This window comes from Mustelus asterias, unplaced genomic scaffold, assembly GCF_964213995.1.
Source record: "Mustelus asterias unplaced genomic scaffold, sMusAst1.hap1.1 HAP1_SCAFFOLD_63, whole genome shotgun sequence".
NCBI lineage: Eukaryota > Metazoa > Chordata > Chondrichthyes > Carcharhiniformes > Triakidae > Mustelus > Mustelus asterias.
In genome coordinates, this window is record NW_027590128.1 from 561,470 (window position 1) to 587,275 (window position 25,806).

Consider the following 25,806-nt stretch of genomic DNA (forward strand, 5'->3'; position numbering starts at 1 on the left):
ACACAGACAGTGACCCAAGCCGGGATTCGAACCCGGGACCCTGGCATTGTGAGTCAGCAGTGCTCACCACCGTGTCGCCCAAGAATGAGAGAATTCTCTGTGATTCAATGTAATCTCTGACCGGTTCTTGATCAGTAAGTTCCACCATTTGCACTGCACCGGTCAGAGTACAACCTGATGCTGAGTAATCATACTGAGATTATGTCATGTGTAAAATTACAAATTGCAACATTGTCATTGAAATTGGTGCACAGAAATTTTCATCAATCAGATCCACTCTCAAAAATGTTCTCCCAAACAACGCACTCTCTCAGATCTTTTCAGCAAGGATCCACTTCCAGGATTTCAATCTCTCCTTTCACTATTCTTCTGCCTCAGATTATCACATGCATTCAAGCTTCCACACAATCTCTCAGGTACCCAGCCATATCAACAGAACACTACTGTTTCACAGGTGGTACCAAAGTCCCAACCTTAGGATTACTTCAGAGTCTGGCTTTTTGCCAGCCAACTTCATGTGTGTTGCCTTTAACTGGAAGCCTCTCTCTCCCCCTTTCTTTAATTTCAGGGAACAGTATCTTGTTCAGATTCCCTTTGACTTCAGTTTTCCTCAGACTTTTTTCATTCCCTGGTTTCTAGAACTATCTGTTCTCCAACTTATGGGACTTTCTTTCTTGCCCTTACTCCATTGTTCTGCCTAATGGTTCTGGCAGTTTCCTCTTCAGCTAACTCAAAAATTATTTCTGACCCAAAATGGCCACTGGTTGCCAAGTCTTTCCTTACCTAGTCTTTCCTTATGTGTGTTTTCACATTGTAAACTCTCTGAACACAATACAGGCACAGTTTGAAATGAAACCAAAACCCCATACATGCAAATACCTTTATTTAACATTAATCTATGAAAGTTTTAACCCTTCTGTACACAGAAACACCGAATTAAACTCACTTAAATGTATATCTTATTTCTAATATCCAACAATACAAATATAGGTTACTAAATCGACTGCTTGACAGAGAGAAACTAAAGAAAGATGAGTTTAGGGTTGGGCAAATTGTTAGACACAGTTTGACCCAATGGAAGCGAGGGAAACAGCAGAGGCAGCTGATCAGACTGTCTCAATCTTAGTGACGAGCTCCATGAGCTCCTCAGACTTGCTGTTGTCGGTGAGGATGGAGGAGAGAGGGAGAACCCTTCAAAAGGAACTAAAACAGAAAATGCTGGAACGGTATGTTTTGTCTGCAAAGCGCACAATAAACAATACTTTTCACTGTATCCCAATACATGCGACAATAATAAATCAAACAAAAAATCAGATCAAAATAAGATACTGCAGATACTGGAAATCGAACCTCAAAACTGAGTGGATCTCTTCCCAAACTCAGAGCAGGTGAATAGCCTCTCCCCAGTGTGAACTCGCTGGTGTACAGGGAGTTGGAATAATTCCCTGAACCCCGTCTCACAGTAAAAGCAGCTGAATGCTCTCTCATTAGTGTGAACACATTGATGAGACATCAGTTCTCTACAGCTTTTATAGCAGTTCTCACAGTCTGGGCATTTAAAAGGTCTCTCCCCAGAGTGAAGCGGGGGTGGTTGGAGGGTAGATTATGGAGTGAATCCCTTCCAAAAGTGTCCTGGACCAGAACCCATAAATTATGTTAGGAAGCCAGATTAGATCCAAACAAATTTTTCTATTTTGGCATAAATGTGAGGATCGGATGCTTCACTTCAGGAGTAATTCCACTGACAAATTAGGAATCTTTCATGGTAAAACAAACTTTATTTAACAACAGCTTGAATATAATTCCAAAAAATGAAGCAGCTTAACTATTAACAGTTGAACAATATTTAAAAGTGAAAGGAAACAACTTTAATTTCTAATTTAGCACAATTTCAGTTCCAAATATGCAACATTCCTCAGAGATGTAGATGCCACTTCAGTTACAGTGAGAAACCATAAATATACTTGCTATAATGAGTATAGACTGTCCTGAAGCTTTCAGCGAGAAGACAAGTCTTAGAGCAGCTTATAGAAACCCTCCATCTTCAAACAGTCCCCGGTGCTTCCAGCTCTGACGGGTAACTGAAACTCTCCTCACAGTCTGCACATTTTCATGGTCTCTCCCTGATTTGAAATCCAATCACAACTTGTGAATTCGCTGGTGCGTCAGAAGATTCGATGAGGTAACGTATCCCTTCCCACACTGCAAGCAGGTGAACGGCCTCTCCCCACTGTGAACCCGCTGATGTATTGCTAGTTTAGACGACTGATTGAATCCCTTCTCACACACAGAACAGATGAATGGCCTCTCCTCTGTGTGGATTCGCTGGTGTATTGCTAGGTTGGATGAGTGATTGAATCCTTTCCCACACACACAGCAGATGAATGGTTTCACCCCAGTGTGAACTCGCTGGTGTGTCAGCAGAGTTGATGACCGACTGAATCCTTTCCCACACACAGAGCAGGTGAATGGCCTCTCCCCAGTGTGAATTCGCTGGTGTGTGAACAAGGTGGCTGACTGAGCAAATCCCTTTCCACACTGGGAACAGGTGAATGGCCTCTCCCCAGTGTGAACTCGCTGGTGTTTCAACAAAGTAGATGAGTCAGCAAATCCCTTCCCACACTGGGAGCAAGTGAATGGCCTCTCCTGAGTGTGAGTTCGCTGGTGTATCAGCAGAGTGGATGAGTGAGAAAATCGCTTCCCACATTCAGAGCAGGTGAACGGTTTCTCCCCAGTGTGAACACGCTGGTGTATTGCTAGATTGGATGACTGATTGAATCCCTTCCCACATTGGGAGCAGGTGAACGGCCTCTCCTCAGCATGAGTCCTCTGGTGTATATGTAAGCTGGATAACTGAGTGAATCCCTTCCCACACTGGGAGCAGGTGAATGGCCTCTCCCCAGTGTGACTGCGTCGATGAGTTTCCAGCAGGGATGGGTAATTGAATTCCTTCCCACAATCCTCACACTTCCATGCCATCTCCCTGTTGTGACTGCAATTATGTTTCCAAAGGCCAGATGATTGGTTGAAGTCTTGTCCACAAACAGAACACATGTACAGTTTCTCCCCACTGTGAGTGGTGCTTTTTTCTTCCAATTTCAAAATGCAATGATATTCAGGTTACAATAAATTGGCCGACTCATCAGGTTCTGATATCATGTTTTGTTTCAGTTTCTCAACTGCAAATCTTTTTCTTGTGAACCCCTGTGAAATTGATTTAAAACAGAAAAAAGTGAGTGAGAAAGAACCCACAAAAACACAACGGTGGGTTGTAAAATTGAGCTGAATGAATCTGGTAATTTGTGGAGCTGCCGTGAGGAAAGGGTAACCAAGAAAGCTGCTGGATTGTCTCACAAACCCAACTGGTTCGCTGATATCCTTCAGGGAATGAAACCTGCCACACAGCCTGGGTCTACACAGGACTTTGGGAGGAGATAGAGAGAAGTAGGAGTGGCTGAGGTGAAGGTAAGGGATTTTATACATCTACAACTTGACAAGAACTTTGACAGAATCTCACAAACCCTCAACTCCACCAACTGGAAGGACCAAGATAGCAGATGGGTATAAACACCATCACCTCCGAGTTCCTCCAACCCACACACCATCCTGACTTATCTGACTTCCAGTACTAAACGAACAGAAATTTCTTTCATATAAATACTGGGAAGACTGAACCCACTGTCTTCAGTCCCCTCTCCAAGCTCCACTTGCTCGCCAACAACTCTATCCCTCTTGCTGGCAACATGTCTGACCTGAACCAGGCTGTTCACAACCCTGGTGAAATATTTCACCCCAAGATGAGCTTCCAGCCACATGTCCACATCATCATCACTATTTCCATCTCAGTGACATCGCCCGACTCCACCCCAGTCTCGGCTCATCTGGAATTCTCATGGACTTCAACCCAGATATATGGACTTCAACCCAGATAAGTGTGTGGTGATCCATTTTGGCAGATCCAATGGGATGAAGCAGCAGTATAATATGAAGGGTACCATTCTTAGCAGTGTAGAGGATCAGAAGGACCTTGGGGTCCGGGTCCATAGGACTCTTAAATCGGCCTCGCAGGTGGAGGATGCGGTCAAGAAGGCGTACGGCGTACTGGCCTTCATTTATCGAGGGATTGAGTTTAGGAGTCGGGAGATAATGCTGCAGCTTTATAGGACCCTGGTTAGACCCCACTTGGAGTACTGCGCGCAGTTCTGGTCACCTCATTACAGGAAAGATGTTGAAGCCATTGAAAGGGTGCAGAGGAGATTTACAAGGATGTTGCCTGGATTGGGGGGCATGCCTTATGAGGATAGGTTGAGGGAGCTTGGTCTCTTCTCCCTGGAGAGACGAAGGATGAGAGGTGATCTGATAGAGGTTTACAAGATGTTGAGAGGTCTGGATAGGGTAGACTCTCAGAGGCTATTTCCAAGGGCTGAAATGGTTGCTACGAGAGGACACAGGTTTAAGGTGCTGGGGGGTAGGTACAGAGGAAATGTCAGGGGTAAGTTTTTCACTCAGAGGATGGTGGGTGAGTGGAATCGGCTGACGTCGGTGGTGGTGGAGGCAAACTCGTTGGGGTCTTTTAAGAGACTTCTGGATGAGTACATGGGATTTAATGGGGTTGAGGGCTATAGATAGGCCTAGAGGTGGGGATGTGATCGGCGCAACTTGTGGGCCGAAGAGCCTGTTTGTGCTGTGGCTTTCTATGTTCTATGTTCTATTCCATTCTGATGTGAAACTCAGGGGAATGGGAATATAGAGAGGGAATGGGACTGGCTGAATTGCTCCAAAGAGGGTTGGCATGGATTTGAGTTGCCAAATGGATTCCTTTTGTGTTGTAATGTCTCCATCAGTGGAAATAGGTAACGTTGACACAGTGCCTTTTATATATCAAGACGAGAAATAGGGATTCATAAATAACATAGCACGTACCATATAACTACATTAAACATATCTCTGTCCCAGGCGAATTTACTGTTCATTCAAACAGCCTTCTCCTGGGAAAACTCCCCCTTTAATTGTGAACATTAGGTAAGAGGCTATCCTATTCGCCAGATAAATAAATGCGACAACCTGAGGGAGCTAAAAGATGTCAATATCTTTGAGAAAGAAAAAGATACCTGGGCCTAGTCTTGCTCCTAATTCCGATGTTCGTCTGTAATCGTTCCAGAGTCTGCAGCCTCCCTGGATTCACTTCCTTTCCCTTCAGTAGCTGCAAGTCCCCAATTTCCCCCAGAATGAGAAAAGAAATGGAAAGGGGGAGACATTGATTTCCTCCCAGATGTTGTCCAGAGGTGGAAGTTTCACTCTGAAAATCATCAACAAACTTCCGCATTGTGACGTCAATGGAGGCCTGCCTATATCAGCCAATAGGAACCAGTCTGCACCGCAGTGACATCTTCGGGTTCTCGTGCGCAGGCCCGGGGGCCGTGGAGACGGGAGCCCCGCCCCCACCCATTGTTCCCCTCCCCCTGCACCTCCTCCAGCCACGGTTTCCAGGCAACCGGCTGGCGGCTCCGGCCAGAGCGAGAAGCCGCTCGGTGATCTCCCCCTCCCCACTCTCTCTCCGGCGGCTGCGGCTCAGCAGCGCTCTCTGCGCCTGCTCCGGACAGCTCGGCTCAGCAGCGCTCTCTGCGCCTGCTCCGGACAGCTCGGCTCAGCAGCGCTCTCTGCGCCTGCTCCGGACAGCTCGGCTCAGCAGCGCTCTCTGCGCCTGCGTGCTGGGCTGCCAGCTGAGGGAGTGGGGGAGGGGACTTTGCAAAATCTCTTCCCATCAAATTCTTCCAAGTCCCGCAGTTTGATTTGAAACAGAACAGATTCTGTTTGTAGCTTCACCACAGACTCAAACTTCACACACAGACTCAAACTTCACCACAGACTCAAACTTCACACACAGACTCAAACTTCACCACAGACTCAAACTTCACACACACACTCAAACTTCATCACAGACTCAAACTTCACCACAGACTCAAACTTCACCACAGACTCAAACTTCACCACAGACTCAAACTTCATCCTCTGGACAACATCTGTGAGGAAAACACTTTCTTTCCCCCCTGGGAAATACAGAGACAGAGAAATTCTCTGGAACTGGAATTAGAGCCAAATATACTGAGGGGGAAAATGTTTGTGATTTTGTGAAACCTGTTTTTATTGTCTGAGCTTTTTAAAGTGTAATTTATCCTGTCTATTCAAATACTGTTTATCTCTTTGCATGATTTCGTGATGCTGGTTTTAGATTGATTTGTAAAGTATTTTTTAAAATGTGAAACCTTGTCCTTCAGTATTCCATTGGAACTTTCTGGAAATTTGTTTACTTTTTAGATTAGTAACAACAGAGATATATCTTGTGTTCAAATATTTGGTATGTTTATGTTTTGGTAATAAGATTCATTGTTTTATTCTTGTAATTATAGCATGTCGTTACGTTATATAGTTCCAGTCAAAGAGACATTACAATTCAGAAAGATTGCTTTTAAAATCTGGAGTAAATATAGTTTTCTCAAATCTCCTTCCCATCACCTATCTAATTAAGAAATGCGGCACTGTATACCACATGTTTTTAGTCCAGTTATATTCAGAATTATCTGTTCTGAATTTCTATCCAGTTCTGACGGTGATGACTTTTGTCAACTCCTTTTACAGGATAATGGAGGGAAGGATTTACAGATTGAAATCTCAAAGGAAACATCAAGTGAAGAATTAACAGAATTGTTCGATTATTGGGACCAGAATATTATCGGCATTTGAGTCCAGGAGAAATATTTCTCTCTTTTATCTGCTTGAAAAGATTTTAAACATTGGTGTAACACACACACATACCTACCGCAGCTGATCAGCAAACCTGGAGAGATACAAGGACACTGGCACCATGGAGAAACTGTGGAAATGTGGACATTGTGGGAAGGGATTCAGATTCCCCTCAGAGCTGGAAATTCATCGGCGCAGTCACACTGGAAAGAGACCATTCACCTGCACTAAGTGTGCGAAGGGATTTACTAATTCATCCGACTTAATGACACACCAGCGGGTTCACACAGGGGAGAGGCCATTCATCTGTTCACAGTGTGGAAAGGGATTCTCTCGCTCCTCCAACCTCCGGATACACCAGCGAATTCACAGTGGGGAGAGGCCATTTACCTGCTCCAAGTGTGTGATGAGTTTCAGTCGGTTATCTCAGTTGCAGACACACCAGCGAGTTCACACTGGGGAGAGGCCATTCACCTGCTCTGAATGTGGAAAGGGATTCTCTCTCTCCTACAACCTACAGATACACCAGCGAGTTCACACCAGGGAGAGACCGTTCACCTGCTCTGAGTGTGGGAAAGCATTCACTACTTCATCTGACCTGCTGAGACATGAACGAGTTCACACAGGGGAGAGGCCATTCAGCTGTCCAGAGTGTGAGAAGAGATTTAATCGATTATCTCACTTGCAGACACACCAGTGAGTTCACAACAGGGAGAGGCTGTTCAGCTGAGTGAGAAAGCAATCATTGATTCATCCAACCTTCTGACACACCAGTGTCTTCATGCTGGGGAGAGGCCATTCACTGGGTCTGTGCAGGATGGCATTCACTCAGTTATCCAATCTGTTCAGATACCAGCGAGTTCACAAGTGATTACAGGGACTGGATTCTGCTGTTATTCCACATCCAGAACTGAACCATGTTCACTCTGACAGTTTTATTATTCATTCGTGGGACATGGGTGTCGCTGGCTGGTCAGCGTTTATTGCCCATCCCTAGTTTCTCTCGAGAGGGTAGTTGAGTGTCAGTCACATTGCTGTGGCTCTGGAATCACATGTCGGCCAAACCAGGTAAGGACGACAAATTTCCTTCCCTGAAGAACGCTGACAATCGACAACGGTTTCATGGTCATCAGTAGATTCTTAATTCCAGATATTTTTTAGTCAAATTCCACCATCTGCCGTGGTGGGATTCGAACCCATGTTCCCAGAACATTAGCTGAGTTTCTGGATTAATAGTCTAGCAATAATACCACTAGGCCATCGCCTCCCCAAAGTGGGACGGTCGGAGGGTTTCTTTCTGCTGGACTGACCAATCTCATGACTTTGCTTCCAGTGGGCTGATGCTCTTTGAGCTGCTCCGCCATTCAATATGATCATGGCTGTTATTAATATGTACAGAAAATTGTAATATTCTAAATAGGATATTTAGATGGTGATACATTTTCATTTCTTCCTGAGGAAGAGGTTTGTGTCTGTCTAATCATTCCTGTTTTACAAATTAACTTTGAGCTTGAGAATTAGTTTTTTTTAAATCAAAAATCTGGGTTGAGAATCTGGTAAAAACACCCGAAGGGACTTTGCAATCACAAGATGTGGCCCATGTTGATTTAAGGAGTCAAAGCTGGAAGGATAAGAACTGTAAAAGGACAGCTGGACTCTTCCTCTTTGAGTCACAGTGAGACATTTCTAATTAAATACACAGAGGGAATTCCTTCAGTTTTGACATGTTCATTCAAGAAGATTGCAAGTAATTTGATTTAGAAAAAAACAGCCACGGGATATTTGATTATTGTAGATGCTGAAAATCACATTTTCTACTGTGAAAATCAGCTGGAAGTAGCACAATTAACACAAGATTTGGGACATTTAAACTCTTATTGAGAAGAGTACAGCAGCTAATGCTGTAAAAAGGGGGCTGGGCTCAGCCTCTTTTAGCAGGAGACCTGGAGACATTGGCCGGAATTTTACTGGCCCGCCCGAGGCTCGTAAGATCGTGCCCGAGGACAATGGAGAATTCCGTTCTGTGAGCCTCGTCCGCCCAAATTTAGGGCGGGTGTGCTGGTAAAATGAGGGCCATTGGGTCTGACACTTATCGTCCTGCCTTTGTTACAGAGGTGAACTCATCAGGCAGACCTCAGGGTTACATGTTTGGTTTTGAAATTACAAGTTAATTAATTTAAACATCTATTGGACATCCCAATTGGTCTCTGTTACCATGGGGATAAGTGATTCAGGGTCGAGCCTTGATTGGAATTCTGGGTGTTTCTCACAGAAAGCAGGCAGTCTGCAGTTAGCTTGGAAACCGTCAGCTGTGGGACCAGGAGCTGTGAACCAGCTGTGGGACCTGGAGCCAAGAGGGTCATTAGGAATCAGGGGTGTTCCCAATGTTTAAATCCCTCAGGAAGAAGGCAGTGAAGCCCATGCTTGAACTGAGGAGGCCACAGGTTTGAGGTCTTAAAGAAAAGTTGTTTAGTCGAAAGCTAATGGAAGGATCCCCATAAAATCTTGGAGAATAGCTGGAAAAGTGAGGAGAATTAAAGTGAATCTTGGAGAGCATTGACATTCCTTTGGGATGGTTCCAGGAACAGAAGTGAATGAACCTTCAAGAAGAAATTAGATATAGCTCTTGGGTCAAAAAGGGTCAAGAGATATGGGAGGCAGGGAGGGATCAGGATATTGAATTCGATGATCAGCTATGGTCACGATAAATGGTGGAGCAGGTTCAAAGGGCCAAATGACCTACTCCTGCCTCTAGTTTCTATGTTTCTATGTTGTTAAATATAAGGGAACTCTTTTGTGTGTGTGTGTGCGCGCGCAGGGAGGAGGGGGGGATAAAAAGTACAAACAAAAGCTGAAAAATACTGCAAAAACTCAGTAGGTCTGACAGCATCTGTGGTGAGTGAAAATAGGATTCATGTTTTGAGTCCACGTGACTCTTCAGAGCTAAAGAGGGGTTGAAAAGTAGAACTGAGTTTACAGCATAAATCTTCACAAAATATAATTAATCATGCTGGTTTTTAATATTTCTTTTGTTTTATATGAAGTAAAGTTTGTTTTTGTTTAAAAACCTGGAATCTTCTGATGTAATTTTTTCAGTTAATCACTGGGTGTTTAAATTTCTCTTGAAACGTTAATGTTTCCAACCTGAATTGTAACAACTCACACAACAATATTTCAAAACAAATTGTAGAAGAAAAATATGATGTTCTTTATTTTGTACAAAGTATTACATTATAAGATCTAGGATCTTCTAGGATCCACAATTTCTTCGCTCGAGCAATTATTTTAGTGAAACAATTCGATAATAAATGAATAAAAATTGTGCTAATTGTCATCCCTTCGAAAGCAGGAGGGCGATCGCCCGGCACAGAGGGTAATTTGGGATTTCTCCCATAGACCAATTGACAGGGATTATACCCTCCAACCATCTGAAGTGAATTCTTTCCCTGAATCGTCCAGGCCAGTGCAGTTATCAACTTGCAGTTTGGCTGATCAGCTAAGATTTTCTGCAGCATTTCATTGATCATCGTGTGATTCCTTTCACAGAGTCCATCACTGAAAGGACTTTCAGCTGCCGTGTTCATGTTTTCACACACGTCTCCAAACTCATCATTAACAAATTCCCCTCCATTATCAGTCAGAAACCTAGCTGGTGCCCCAGGTCCAGTCCCTGTCCACTTCTCCATGACTTGTTCTAGAATCATCCTTTTGTCCTTAACATGTATTATTGGAGAAAGACTAAGTTGGGTTACCATATCGATAAAGTGTAGAATTAAAATAATTCTGTCTTTGTCTCATACCTTTAGATGCACAGCAACTTCTTCATGAGCCAAGGGAAGGATGTAATGGCTTTGTCCGATACTTTGTACTAATCTGTTCTGAGTCTCGTATCCTCTTCACCAACCAGCCCTGCATCTTGTAGCAGGATTTTTAATCTTTGTTCGATAGGACAAGCAAATTGTTTGTGCAGCTTTAAGACAATTTGTAATTTTTTTCTGATTCTCTTCACCTGATGCCATGAATCCTTCTCAAACCCTATGATTAGAAACATCAGGTTTTGTTAAGAGGATACGATAATGTCCTGATTGAGTAAACTGCAGATCACTGACTTTCCAAATAAAACAATCATACCTTGTTCCATGTCCAGTTGCATTTGTGCCTTTTTCATGGAAGATTCACTCAACATTAAACTGAGGAGGTTCACTGTCAGACACACCAGACTACACCAGGCCTGGAGTGCTGACTCCAGCTACTTTACATGGAATCAACACTCTCTTTAGTGGCTTCAATCTATTGATATCACCAACTGGAAACCTTTCATACTCCTTAACCTTGTGTCACTCTTCACCATGAGGTGAATCTGGGTAACATCTTCAATCTGATCCACACACTGTCGAGGTGCAGTCACTGTGGAATGGTATTATGAGGCAAGGTTAGACTGGAGTTTTGAAGAGTAAGAGGCAACTTGAATCAAACATATAAGATCCAGAGGGGTTTTGACAGGAGGTGGATGTGGAGGGCATGTTTCCTCTAGTAGGAGAATCTAGAATAAGGGGTTACTGTTTAAAATAAATGATCATTCATTTACGGCAGAGATGAGGAAAGTATTTTTTTCAGAGGGTTGTGAGTTTCTGGAACTCTTCCTCAAAAGTTGCTGTAAGAATCACCTTTGAATATCTTGAAGGCAGAGCTGGATATATTCTTGATTAACAAGGGGGTGAAAGGTTATGGGGTAAGTAACAGAACAGGTGACTGAGTCTGTGACTAACACACTCATCATTGGACCAAATTCCTTATGACATTCCAATTCCTTCAGAGTGATAACCATCATCATTGTATTCAGCCTCAGAATTCTCTGTGTTGTGTCTCACTGCGAGTGTTTATCACACGATGATATTTTCATTCAGACCTGAAACACCTGTTAATAGTTCCCCAGTCTTTGCTGGGGTTCAATCGCGTATTAGTGCTGTTCCAATCCTGTCTTTTGTTGCGATATCCAGATGCACTAAAGATGCTTTCACCCTCACACAAAACTTGTCAAAATCCAATCATGCTTCATAGGCAACCAATACATCATCTATCTTGTAAATCTCAAAATGAACCCTAATCAAAGATTCAAACCTTCAGCGTCCAACTGATGGGTTTCCAGCTGTCAAAGTACTTGGCTTCCGATTTTCCTTTTGTTAGGAAGTGACAATGCCAAGGCCAGATCTTGTTTCCTCCTTGGTAAAGATATAACCCATGTCCACATCTCCACTTCATTCTTCCACTGGTCATGTGATTCAGACTCCGAGAACATTGGCAGTTAATCAGACCCTGACAATACCATGTTATAATGCTGATAGGGAATCCTACAGTGGAGGAGGCTAGGGAGGAAATTGCAGGTCTCCGAGCAGAGATATTTGAATCATCGACAGCCATAGGTGAGGTGCCTGAAGATTGGAGGATAGCAAATGTTGTGCCTTTGTTTAAAAAGGGTTGCAAGGAAAAGCCTGGGAACTATAGGCCAGTGAGCCTCACATCTGTAGTGGGTAAGTTGTTCAAAGGTATTCTGAGAGATAGGATCTACACGCATTTAAAGGGCAAGGACTGATTAGGGACAGTCAGCATAGCTTTGTGAGTGGAAAATCATCTCTCACAAATTTGATTGAGTTTTTTGAAAGAGTAACCAAGAAGGTAGATGAGAGTAGTGCAGTTGATGTTGAAGGAGGAAATTTTCCAGAAAACCATATTTGCATCATCAAACATATTTACATATTGGACTAATTGGCACCACTCATAACGGGCCAACAATGCAGAGGGGCACCCCCGGATGGATATTCGATCGGGTCCCCCCCTGCACAGCTGAGAGACTCACGAATTTCAGAAACTACGGAAGATCCCTAATCTGCCTAGCAACAGCGCGTAGCTGCATTTTAAACTGGCCAAGGCAGACATAAAAATCTGATAAACTAAGAGATAAGGATAAAAGGTTAAGAATGAAATACCCCAGACACCCAACAGGACAGGATGACATTAACACTCAATCTCACAAGCAGGAAACACAGACACGGAACAATAGGATCAATTTAAATAAGAGGACACATAGAGATGGTAATGGGAAACGCATTTAGACACCGGGGCAGGACCAAGTAATCCCATTAACACGAACACACACCATACAAATGCTAATCCATGAAACTTCCTAGGGACTTTTGAAACTGACAGACCACTTTATACATTGTGTAAAAAAAGGCATAATCAAATGTTCCCGCGCGAATTTTGGATCCCTATAAAGATCCAGAGCTGATGTGATTTAATTGAGATCAACGTGGCCAAGCCACTGTTTCTGAGCTGGCTACGGGGGTCTCCCTGGGATCCCAGTAATTGTACAATAAAGACACGCTTTGAACCTTGATTTGCGACTCAACTTCTATTCTGCACTGGTAAGGGATATTTCCCTACAACAAAATGGCGTAGTCACGGCAGGATTTGATATCTGACTTCTGACTGATGGCCACAGTTTGAAAGTCGGGATCAAATTTAAACGAATCTGATACAAATCCAGAGCAGTCAAAGGCGAGTGCAGGTCTCCGTTCAAAGTGAGGTACCTTTAAGGGTTAGGGTTTGTCTGTTTTAAGTATTGTTGTCTTGTAGAACTGTATAATCTTGCCTAAGTTTTTAAATTGAAACAGAAGTCCGCACTAAAGAGGTACAGGTCAGAACGACCGCGTGGAAGAAGGTAAGTAACTTTTAACTTTAATAGGAGTAAAGGACCAGAGGTAAAGATAACAGGTTTTGGGCTATTTGATAACAGGAATTAAGACTAATATAAAGATAAGTACCGCATGCAGAACTAATTGGTGTAACTAACCCAGGATTGTAAATGAAACCGCTGTCTGTGCCAAGGCAATAGGACAAGGGAGTGCTTGACTCAAGGTGCCCTACCCTAAACTGGACGTTAAGAGGAGAAATCTCCCACGCTAAGGTTGGGTTTTGAAGCGGGCGCTAAGAGGCACAGGCACTCAGGGTGCAAGGCACGGACAGTGTAAATCGGGTAACAACACTGACTCTGAAGGGACGAACAACCTCAGAGTCGATACAGTTACTAACTATAACAGGGGCTTTGATAACAGAATACATGTGTGTAAGTGTTGAGGAAAAGGGGACCCGATCCATCCTGACCAAGAGACACGACGACGGAGGATCCATTAGGGACCCGGGCGGAGTTTGATAACCTTGTTCGTCTGTAGGGAACACCACAGCCCATAGCAGGATACCCGGTTTTGGGGTAACGGATCAACCCTGCTAGTGGGGGTGGTGGCCGAGCGGGAGGCGTTGTACTTAGAGGGGCTGGGAACAGGGGCGGACAAACCCACTAAACAACCAGCACACATCCCAATAAGACAACACAAAATAGTCCAAGCGTGAGGTGTCAGGAATAGTTGGGGGAGCCCAGGGGAAAGAGACCCACTGGAACCTCACTACGAGGCCCTACAGCAATACAGACGGTGCTGGGGCAGTATCAGTGACAGGAGATAAGGGAGAGAGTTGAGGCACTTTTACTGTAGCAGCCAGCATACGGGGGTTGCAGGACTGCTAGACAGAAAAATGGCAGACCACGTTGTTAAGGGAGAAACTGCAGTAGCTCTCATTTTGAAGTATCTGTTAGCCAGAGAAGCGATTGTTGCAAAGATGAAACGGAACGGGTGGAACGCATCACAAACTTTAGAAGATCAAAGAAAGTGGGTAGACGGAGTTAAACGGGACAAAACAAAAGTAATGGGAGTAATATTAGTGACCCAGTTAGCTGGACTAATTGAGGAAGTAAATGCCTCAATGGAGGAGAGACACAAAGAGACAGAACAAATTAAAGTATTACAGGAGAGAGTGAGGGAATTAGAACACAGAAGACACACTGTGGAGATAACGCAGAGATCAGAGGAAACGGACCCTCGGCGCCCATACGAGTCAGTGCAGAAACATACAGCCACTCCAGCATCAGAAGAAAACGTAGAAAATTATAATCTAGCGCCAGTCACGAGAGGAGGGACGTTAGCACAACCAAAGGCAACCTATAAGCCTTTTACGCCAGGGGAAAGGCAGCAGATGGATAGGAGAGATCTTAGTTTTTGTATTTCAGTGTGTTTGTGAGATCTGGTAGCTTGTCGAATGTAGGTGGTTGTTGTTGTAATTAGATTGAGAGCAGGGAGCTCTTTGTTCCTGTGGAATGTTTGCTACAGGCAGTGGGTGCAGTGTATTGCACCTTGGTTTAGCCTCAGGGGGCTGGGAGAGTGTTAAAACTGTTAAAGATTAAAGTGATAGGATTTCTTGAATTTACTTTTGCTTTGAGTTAATTACAGTTTGGAAGAAAGCAGAATAAAAGCGATTGTCTTAATCAATGTTCTGTATTCTCTTTGAATGTTTTACACTCATCCCAGTCTGAAATGATAAGTTTGAATGAAAAAGGATGTACTGTGGAATGACTTTTGGAAGCTTCCATGTGTGTGTGTGTGTGTTTAAACAAAGTGGTTGCGTGGATGCTTTGTTGTTGTTTGTTTTAACGTTAAGAAAGGATTTAAACCTTGGAAGGAAGCATGTGCTCTTTCCTTTGTCTTGAAGTAGAAATTATAAGAGTTAGTTGAGGGGTTAAGAGAAGAAAATAAGTTATTTTGTGGAAAGGTAGAAAAGCAGGAACAAAAGACTGAGGTCTATGAATTAGTTTAAAGTGTATCAAGTCAGTGAAATACAGTATTAATCGCAGAATATCGCGATTTGCGAACGTCAGATAGTTTAGTATTCTGAACTAGTTTAAAATTATGTACTGCCGTCGGAATTTCATGAGCCATCAAGGTTCAAGGTTTGCCAAATATAAAAGCACTGCAAAGCTTAAAACCTAGCCAGTTAAGAAACCAAAATGTTCCTAATCAAATAACTGGTATGTATTGTACCTGCTTTGATTTTGATTCGGCGCCTGTTACTTTTCCTAGAGTGCGGGGGTTTCGATCTGGAGCTCAGTTTAAAAATAGAAACGGCTTGAATTAAAAGGGTTTGGATATCACGGGTACGATGTGTAAAGTGGTATGATACAACTGCCGCTTGATTATTTTTATTATACAGTATAGCACTGCCATATAGACACAAGAATAACATCAAATCCTGAAAAGCCTTAACCAACTTTGTATGATATATTCATATACTATATTGGGCATTGATAAAGACATAATTATTTTGTGAAGTACTGTGGTGTAGCGCTTGCACGCAAACAAATGATCAAATTAGAGATAGTGTAAGAGTACTCATATAAAGATCGGAACTGTATGGCATGTGATTTTAATGGGGAAAGCGATGTCTTTTGATAAGACTACATACAAATGAATGGATGTATCCGACAATACATCCGAGACCTTAGCACCCAATTGAAGGGGATGCGCCGGTCCGTAATTTCTAATCAGGCACAGGTCGACGCAGAGGGGGACTCAGAAATATTACCAGAAGTCCCAAAAGCCGGGAGCCGGGTATTAACAAAAGTGCTTCCTGCAAAACCAGGATTTGCCCCAAGATGGCACGGACCTTACGAGGTCATTATTAGCGGAGATACCTGTGCCTGTATAGATATAAGGGGACAGGGGGTCTGGAAACACTGGACCCAATTAAAACTATATGAGGACAAATGAACTAAAAAAATACCGTTTTGCTCATTCAACTTCCACAGGAACCAGGACCAGATCTACTATCAAGACGTCGGAACCAACTACTTTTAATTTAATTGCCTGTTTATTTTCTGTATATACTGTAATTGTAAAATACTGTTGAAAAAAAAAAGAGCGATATGGGAACAGGGACATATCTGATAATAACCCTGACCATTGTAAATACACTCCAACATATGGGGGTTAGGGGAGCAGAACCACCAATCATGGAAGGAAACCTATTCCTGAAAACACACATCCAGATCTATGGGAATAGGACCGCTTGTTACCCCTCAGCGCGATCAGTAAACTCCCTATTCATCGCAACACCAGGGTGGCTCCCACAAGAGTTATTCACTATTGACACATCGGGGGCACCCTGCAAAGAACATATTGGGTACTTTAAGCAAGGGATACAAGGAAGGTGTGTAGAGCTCACCGAGCCGGGAATTCTAAGGGGGACGGGACCCCAACCGGAGGAGACACTTGGGAACTACCCACAATGTTTTAAGGGAGAGGGATGGGGGTGCGTGCATGCCTTTGTCCCTAAAAATGATTCGTGCGCTGAGGCACATTGTGCTCTCCAGGAGTGCCGGGTCCGGGAAGGACACTTCACTTGTGACTGCAAGCAACAAAAATGCATTGCAGTCACCGTGGGTAGGCAGCTTATGTGTGGCAAGTGCAACAGCACCCACGTAAGCTCAGCCTCAGGGACATATCCATTTGATTCTCACCAAGAGGTACAATCAAGTGGACAGTCCAGGGGGAGGGAAGGTTCCACAAGATGGGGCCATGCGGTCAAACGACACCGGGGTAATGCATGTTATCGGGTTAAAGACGGGTACGTGTTTTATTTAAAAATGTATATATGACGGCCACAGACAGGCCTCCAAGGTTCTTTTCCGTAGGGACAATCAGACCTCTCACGGTTCCATGCCCAAGCGAAGGGCATGTCCAGAAACGCATAGTGACCAGGGCCATCAGCGCAGAATTTTGCTCCGACTGGCAGGCCCCTGTCACACTAGGGTCTTCTTTAGGATATGGATTTCTGGGGACACTATCCCTGGGAGGCGCCGCAGGGGTGATCAGTGCCAGTAATAGGAACTTCTTCATATGTGGACTGACCATTTTAGGAAACAACACCCTACAAGCATTAGGCGCAATTGACCAAGAACTCGCAGAACTCAGACTATACACACAACAAACGAGATATGCGGTGGACTATCAGCTAGCCAGACAAGGGGGGGTATGCACCATCATCAAGGAAAAATGCATCACATACGTACACGACGAGACACTAAACATAACAGCAGCCATGTCCGGGATACAAAAGCAATTGGATAACTTTAAACAGGGGTTAACAGGGACTGATGGGTGGTTAGGATGGCTGTTTAACACAGTTTGGGGAGCATATATTATGAAGGGATTAATCCTAGTAGTAGCCATCCTGTTCACACTCTGCCTTGGCCTAACCTGTATTAAAGTGATATGTGCAAATATTACATCAAGAATGCTACCCACTGCCAGTATCCAGATGCAAGAACTTAACAACGACACAGAAGAAGAGGAACAACGGCAAGGACAACAGCTGTACAAATCACTGTTCCTCTGAAGGTCGTCCATGGGGGGTCAGCCATGAATGGCACCCCCTGGACGAGAGGAGGGACTGAAGGAGGAAATTTTCCAGAAAACCATATTTGCATCATCAAACATATTTACATATTGGACTAATTGGCACCACTCATAACGGGCCAACAATGCAGAGGGGCACCCCCGGATGGATATTCGATCGGGTCCCCCCCTGCACAGCTGAGAGACTCACGAATTTCAGAAACTACGGAAGATCCCTAATCTGCCTAGCAACAGCGCGTAGCTGCATTTTAAACTGGCCAAGGCAGACATAAAAATCTGATAAACTAAGAGATAAGGATAAAAGGTTAAGAATGAAATACCCCAGACACCCAACAGGACAGGATGACATTAACACTCAATCTCACAAGCAGGAAACACAGACACGGAACAATAGGATCAATTTAAATAAGAGGACACATAGAGATGGTAATGGGAAACGCATTTAGACACCGGGGCAGGACCAAGTAATCCCATTAACACGAACACACACCATACAAATGCTAATCCATGAAACTTCCTAGGGACTTTTGAAACTGACAGACCACTTTATACATTGTGTAAAAAAAGGCATAATCAAATGTTCCCGCGCGAATTTTGGATCCCTATAAAGATCCAGAGCTGATGTGATTTAATTGAGATCAACGTGGCCAAGCCACTGTTTCTGAGCTGGCTACGGGGGTCTCCCTGGGATCCCAGTAATTGTACAATAAAGACACGCTTTGAACCTTGATTTGCGACTCAACTTCTATTCTGCACTGGTAAGGGATATTTCCCTACAACAATGTTGTCTACATGGACTTTAGCAAGGCCTTTGACAAGGTACCGCATGGTAGGTTGTTGCATGAGGTTAAATCTCACGGGATCCAGGGTGAGTTAGCCAAATGGATTCAAAATTGGCTTGATGACAGAAGGTGGTTGTAGAGGGTTGTTTTTCAAACTGGAGGTCTGTGACCAGTGGTCTGCCTCAGGGATCGGTGCTGTGTTCACTGTTATTTGTCATTTATATTAATGATTTGGATGAGAATTTAGTAGGCATGGTAGTAGTAAGTTTGCAGATTACACCAAGATTGGTGGCATAGTGGACAGTAAAGAAGGTTATCTCGGATTGCAACGGGATCTTGATCAATTGTACCAGTGGGCTGACAATTGGCAGATGGAGTTTAATTTATCTAAATGCGAGGTGATGCATTTTGGTCAATTGAACCAGGGCAAGACTTACTCAGTTAATGGTAGGACATTGGGGAGAGTTACAGAACAAAGAGATCTGGGGGTTCAGGTTCATAGCTCCTTAAAAGTGGAGTCACAGGTGGTGAAGAAGGCATTCGGCATGCTTGGTTCCATTGGTCAGAACATTGAATACAGGAGTTGAGACATCTCATTGAAGTTGTACAATAAGGCGACACTTGGAATACTGTGTACAGTTCTGGTCATCCCATCATAGAAAGAATATTAAACTAGAAAGAGTGCAGAAAACATTTACTAGGATGCTACCAGGACTTGATGGTTTGAGTTATAAGGAGAGGCTGGATAGACTGGGATGTTTTTCTCTGGAGTGTAGGCGGTTTAAGGGTGACCTATTGAGGTCTAAAAAATAATGAGGCGTAGATCAGTTAGATAATCAATATCTTTTCCCAAAGGTAGGGGAGAATAAACTAGAGAGTATGGGTTTAAGGTGAGAGGGGAGAGATACAAAAGGGTCCAGAGGGGCAGTTTTTTCAGAGGGTGGTGAGTGTCTGGAACAAGCTGCCAGAGGTAGTAGTAGAGGTGGGTACAATTCTGTCCTTAAAAAGCGTTGACAGTTACATGGATAAGATGGATATAGAGGGATATGGGCCAAACAAGGGCAATTGGGACCAGCTTAGGGGTTTAAAAAAAAAGAGCGGCATGGACAAGTTGGGCCAAAGGACCTGTTTTCATGCTGTAAACCTCTGACCCTAAGGAAGAAACAGGAGTCAATCTTTTACTTGGAATAGATTTATTTACAGAGTGAAGCATTACAGGTACATACTTCCTCAATGTGACAGTGTCTCTCTTTATTTGCACTCAATCATCCAATCAATGCCCTCCATCTTTATATATTTAATCTCAAATAATTTAGTTAACACCCAGAGTCAGAGCAGATAATAGGTCTAAGCTGAGTGATTGCCATAATGTCTCAACAGGGGTTGAATTATTCTTTTACTTCCACACTTAGTGCCTCTCCAATATGAACTCTCTGGTGTCTCCACAGACTGGATGGCTCAGAGAATCCTTTCCCAAACTCAGAGCAGGCAGACGGTCTCTCCCCGGTGTGAACTCGCTGTTTCTGCAGAGCAGATAACAGTGAATCCCTTCCCACAGTCAGCACTACTGAACAGCCTCGACCCCAGTGTGACTGCATTGATGAGTTTTCAGTGCAGATGGGTAATTGAATCCCTTCCCACAATCCTCCCATTTCCACTGTTTCTCCATGGTGCCAGAGTCCTCGTGTCTCTCCAGGTTGAAGCCTCGTCCACACACAGAAAATGTCTACTGTTTCTGCCCACTCTGCACATTGTGATGTTTTTTCAGGCTGTGTAACCAGTCTACAAAGCGTCAAATAGACTTGAGAAACCCAATGGATTCCTTCTGTGGGGTAATGACTCTGGAAAGATACAGCATAGCTACATGTAATATAATTTAAGTTTATTTATTAATGCAACAAGTAGGCATACATTTACACAGCAATGAAGTTACTGTGAAAATCCCTGAGTTGCCACACTTCGACGCCTGTTCGGGTACTCAGAGGGAGAATTTAGCATAGCAAATGTACCCAACCAGCATGTCTTTCCAACTGTGGGAGGAAACCAGAGCACCCAGAGGAACCCCACGCAGACACAGGGAGAATGTGCAGACTCCGCACAGGCAGTGACCCAACCCAGAAATTGAACCTAGGTCCCTGGCGCTATGAGGCAACAGTGCTAACCACTGTGCCACCATGCCGTCCCATAATATATTAAACTCGTAAAAATAGAAATGTGCTGAATTTAAAAACCATAAGAAATGGTCCGCCAGGAAACTGAATCACTCAGTCTCCACATTTGCAGTTTCTCCCTAACGTGATTGTGAACAGAGCTGTTTCCTTCCATGTACAAAATTATCTGCTGTTCAGGTTGTGATAAATTACCTGATGTTTTGTGCAAGTTTCCTGACCCCAAAATCCTACTCTTCTCAGACCAACTTGAACATCTCTTGAAGAGTATACGGGGTGTAGGAGTAGAGTTAAGAGAGAAATCAGGAGGGCAAAAAGGGGGACACGAGATTGTTTTCACAGATAAGGGAAAGGAGAATCCAAAGAGCTTCTACAAATAGATAAAGGGCAAAAGAGTAACAAGGGAGAGAGTAGGGCCTCTTAAGGATCAACAAGGTCATCTATGTGTGGATCCACAAGAGATGGGCGAGATCCGAAATGAATATTTCTCATCAGTATTTACTGTTGAGAAAAGCATGGATGTTAGGTAACTTGGGGAAATAAATAGTGAAGTCTTGAGGACTGTACATATTACAGAGAAGGAGGTGCTGGAAGTCTTAAAGCGCATCAAGATAGATACATCCCCAGGACCTGATGAAGTGTATCCCAGGACATTGTGGGAGGCTAGGGAGGAAATTGCGGGTGCTCTAGCCGAGATATTTGAATCATCGAAAGTCACGGGTGAGGTGCCTGAAGATTGGAGAATGGCAAATGTTGTGCCTTTGTTTAAAAAGGGCTGCAGGGAAAAGCCTGGGAACTACAGGCCAATGAGCCTCACATCTGTGGTGGGTAAATTGTTGGAAGGTATTTTGAGAGACAGGATCTACAGGCATTTAGAGATGCAAGGACGGATTAGGGAGTCAGCATGGCTTTGTGAATGGAAAATCATGTCTCCCAAATTTGATTGAGTTTTTTGAAGGGATAACCAAGAAGGTAGATGAGGATAACCAAGAAGGTAGACTTCCATAGTTAATGATAGGGTGTTGGGAAAGTTATAGAACAAAGAGATCGGGGGGGTACATGTTCATAGCTCCCTGAAAGTGGAGTCACAGGTGGACAGAGTGGTGAAGAAGGCATTCGGCATGCTTGATTTCATCGGTCAGAACATTGAATACAGGAGTTGAGATGTCTTGTTGAAGTTGTACAAGACATTGGTAAGGCCACACTTGGAATACTGTGTGCAATTCTGGGCACCCTATTGTAGAAAGGATATTAAAAACTAGAAAGAGTGCAGAAAAGATTTACTAGGATGCTACCGGGACTTGATGGATCGAGGTATAAGGAGAGGCTGGATAGACTGGGAGTTTTTTCTCTGGAGTATAGGAGGTTGAGGGGTGATCTTACAGAGGTCTATAAAATAATGAGGGGCACAGATCAGCTAGATAGTCAATATCTTTTCCCAAAGGTAGGGTAGTCTAAAACTAGAGCGCATAGGTTTAAGGTGAGAGGGGAGAGATATAAAAGTGTCCAGAGGGGCAATTTTTTCACACAGAGGGTGGTGAGTGTCTGGAACAAGCTGCCAGAGATAGTAGTAGAGGCGGGTTCAATTTTGTCTTTTAAAAAGCATTTAGATAGTTACATGGGTACGATGGATATAGAGGGATATGGGCCAAATGCAGGCAATTGGGGTTAGAACATAGAAAAACTACAGCACAAACAGGCCCTTCGGCCCACAAGTTGCGCCGGTCATGTCCCTACCTACCTAGGCTTATATATAGGCTTACCTATCACCCTCAATCCTATTAAGTCCCATGTACTCATCCAGAAGTCTCTTAAAAGACCCTATTGAGTTTGCCTCCACCACCCTGACGGCAGCCGATTCCACTACCCACCACCCTCTGAGTGAAAAACTTACCCCTGACATCTCCTCTGTACCTACTCCCCAGGACCTTAAACCTGTGTCCTCTCGTAGCAGCCATTTCAGCCCTGGGAAAAAGCCTCTGAGAATCCACCCGATCTATACCTCTCAACATCTTGTAAACCTCTATCAGGTCACCTCTCATCCTTCATCTCTCCAAGGAGAAAAGACCGAGCTCCCTCAACCTATCCTCATAAGGCATGCCACCCAATCCAGGCAACATCCTTGTAAATCTCCTCTGCACCCTTTCTATGGCTTCCACATCCTTTCTGTAATGAGGCGACCAGAACTGGGCACAGTCCTCCAGGTGGGGTCTGACCAGGGTCCTATACAGCTGCATCATTACCTCCCGACTCCTTAACTCAATCCCTCGATTGATGAAGGCCAGCACACCATATGCCTTCTTAACCACCTCCTCCACCTGCGAGGCCGATTTAAGAGTCCTATGGACCCGGACCCCAAGGTCCTTCTGATCCTCTACACTGCTAAGAGTCTTACCCCTGATATTATACTCCTTCATCCTGAGGAGTACTTATTGTGAAGGGGCACATCCACCAAGGTGCTCTCTATCACCCGAGCTTTCCCCTTCCTGGATGTTACCCGCTTGTCTGCCTTCCGTGGCCCTGGTGTGACCACCTGCTGATAGCTCCTGTCTATCGCCTCCTCATTTTCCCTAACCTGACGAAGATCCTCGAGCTGCAGTTCCAGTTCTCTAACACGGTCCCTTAGGAACCGCAGCTCGACATACCATCACAGATATGGACGTCCGGGAGGCCAGGAGCCTCCAGGACCTCCCACATTGTACATTGGGAACAACAGACTGGCCTCACACGCATAGTTTCCCTTCTTATTTCAAGGGACACAGAGAAACGTACTTAAGAATTAAACTTACCCCGCCTCGCCCTTTCCGCCCAAGCCCTTAGAGCCAAAGCCCTTTCAGCTCTCACTCTACTCCCTGCTCACTCGGCTGCCCACTAACGCCGCTGCCCGCTGTATAGTGTGGCCTGCTTTTTAAACCTCCCGCACTACAAAAAAAAATTCAAACACCCTTCCCACAACACCCCGCACGCGGCCTACTTCCGGTCTCGAGTTTAAAAGTTTAGAATAAATAAATAAATACACCAAGCCCGCGAAAAAGTGATTTAAAAGTCGATCTCTTACCCCAGCACTCCTGCAACAAATCGCTCCTCCTTGCCTCTCTCAGGATAAACAATTAGCTTATGGGTTTCCAAAAAAAAAGGACGGCATGGACAAGTTGGGCCGAAGGGCCTGTTTCCATGCTGTAAACCTCTATGACTCTATAACTACATTAACACCTAAACAGAGCTGGAGTTATTTTACAATTCAGGAGAAACAGACCCAAAGGAACATGGTTCAGTCTAAATATGATCAAGAGGAAAATCACAAAATCACAACAGTTCCTTGTGAATTTGCTGGTGTCTCAGAAGAGTGGATGAGGTAACGTATCCCTTCCCACACTGGGAGCAAGTGAACGGCCTCTCCTCTTCGTGAATTCGCTGGTGTATTGCTAGGTTCGATGAGTCAATGAATCTCTTCCCACACATAGAGCAAGTAAATGGCCTCTCTCCAGTGTGAATTCGCTGGTGTACTGTTAATTTGGATGACTGATTAAATCCCTTCCCACACTGGGAGCAAGTGAATGGCCTCTCCTCTTCATGAATTCTCCGGTGTATTGCTAGGTTGGACGAGTCAGCGAATCTCTTCTCACACCGGGAGCAGGTGAATGGCTTTTCGCCAGTGTGAACTCGCTGGTGTGTCAGTAGACTGGATGACCGACTGAATCCTTTCCCACACACAGAGCAGGTGAATGGCCTCGCCCCAGTGTGAATTTGCTGGTGTCTCAGCAGAGTGGATGAGTGAGCAAATCCCTTCCCACATTGGGAACAGATGAATGGCCTCTCCCCAGTGTGACTGCGTCGATGTGTTTCCAGCAGGGATGGGTAATTGAATTCCTTTCCACAGTCCCCACATTTCCATGCCATCTCCCTGTTGTGACTGCAATTATGTTCCCAAAGGCCAGATGATTGGTTGAAGCCTTCTCCACACACAGAACACATGTACAGTTTCTCTCCACTGTGAACGGTGCTTTTTTCTTCCATGTTCAAAATCTGATGATTTTAAGATTTCAATAAATTGGGCGACTCCATCAGGTTCTGATATCATTCTCTTCTGAAACCCTGTGAAATTGATTTAAAACAGAAAAAGGGAGTGAGAGAACACCCAGAAAAACACAAAGGCAGGTTGTGAAATTGAGCTGAATGAATCTGGTAATTTGTGGGTCCTGCACGAGGAATACGTGACTATAAAAACTGCTGGATTGTCATAAAAACACAATTGCCTCAATGTCCTTCAGGGAAGAAAACCTGCACCTAGTCTGGCTCTACACAAGACACTGGGCACTGTGGGAGGAGACAGAGAGAAATAGGAGAGGCCAGGGATGGAGAAGAGGAATTTTATGCATCTACATCTCGACAAGAATTTTGACAGAATATCCCAAGTCCTCAACCTCCACCATCAAGAAGGACCAAGGTAGCAGGTAGATGTGAACACCATCAGCTCCAAGTTCCCCTCCAACTCACACACCATCCTGACTTATCTGACTTCCAGGAATAAAAGAACAGAAATTTCTTCCATATTAAATACTGGGAAGACTGAACCCATTGTCTTCCATCTCCACTACAAACTCCATCCCTCACCAGCAACTCTATCCCTCTTCCTGGCAACTGTGAGAGGCTGAACCAGGCTGTTCACAACCATGGTGAAATATTTCACTATAAGATGAGCTTTCAGCCACATATTCACATCATCATCAAAACCATCCTATTTCCACCTCAGTGACATGACCCGACTCGACCCCAGTCTCAGCTCATCTGGAACTCTCATCAATTCCA

At 44.2% G+C, this 25,806-nt stretch overlaps 3 protein-coding genes across 3 annotated transcripts in view; 2 read left to right on the top strand and 1 right to left on the bottom strand.

Annotated features, from left to right (window-relative positions):
• LOC144483376 (uncharacterized) overlaps positions 1-25,806 on the top strand; it is a 490,005-nt gene that overhangs the window by 417,550 nt on the left and 46,649 nt on the right. The gene's annotated exons all lie outside the window — the stretch shown is intronic.
• On the bottom strand, positions 163-25,078 carry LOC144483328 (uncharacterized). Its single transcript, XM_078202045.1, has 4 exons — positions 24,308-25,078; positions 21,193-21,256; positions 20,230-20,352; positions 163-3,120 (listed from the first exon to the last, which is right to left on the bottom strand). The coding sequence occupies exons 1-4, from the start codon at positions 25,012-25,014 to the stop codon at positions 2,140-2,142; spliced, it is 1,875 nt and encodes a 624-aa protein (XP_078058171.1). The 5' UTR covers positions 25,015-25,078; the 3' UTR covers positions 163-2,139.
• Positions 3,172-11,121, top strand: LOC144483384 (uncharacterized). The gene is made up of 2 exons (XM_078202105.1): positions 3,172-3,465; positions 6,640-11,121. Exon 2 carries the CDS (start codon positions 6,866-6,868, stop codon positions 7,442-7,444), a length of 579 nt encoding a protein of 192 aa, XP_078058231.1. The 5' UTR covers positions 3,172-3,465; positions 6,640-6,865; the 3' UTR covers positions 7,445-11,121.

Coding starts and splice junctions, on each gene's coding strand:
- LOC144483384 (XM_078202105.1), top strand. CDS start 6,866: ATGGAGAAACTGTGGAAATGTGGACATTGTGGGAAGGGATTCAGATTC.
- LOC144483328 (XM_078202045.1), bottom strand. CDS start 25,014: ATGGAAGAAAAAAGCACCGTTCACAGTGGAGAGAAACTGTACATGTGT. Junction 21,257..24,307: donor CAAATTCACAAGGAACTGTT/GTGATTTTGTGA, acceptor ATACTCTTCAAG/AGATGTTCAAGTTGGTCTGA. Junction 3,121..20,229: donor GAGAGGCACTAAGTGTGGAA/GTAAAAGAATAA, acceptor AATTTATTGTAA/CCTGAATATCATTGCATTTT.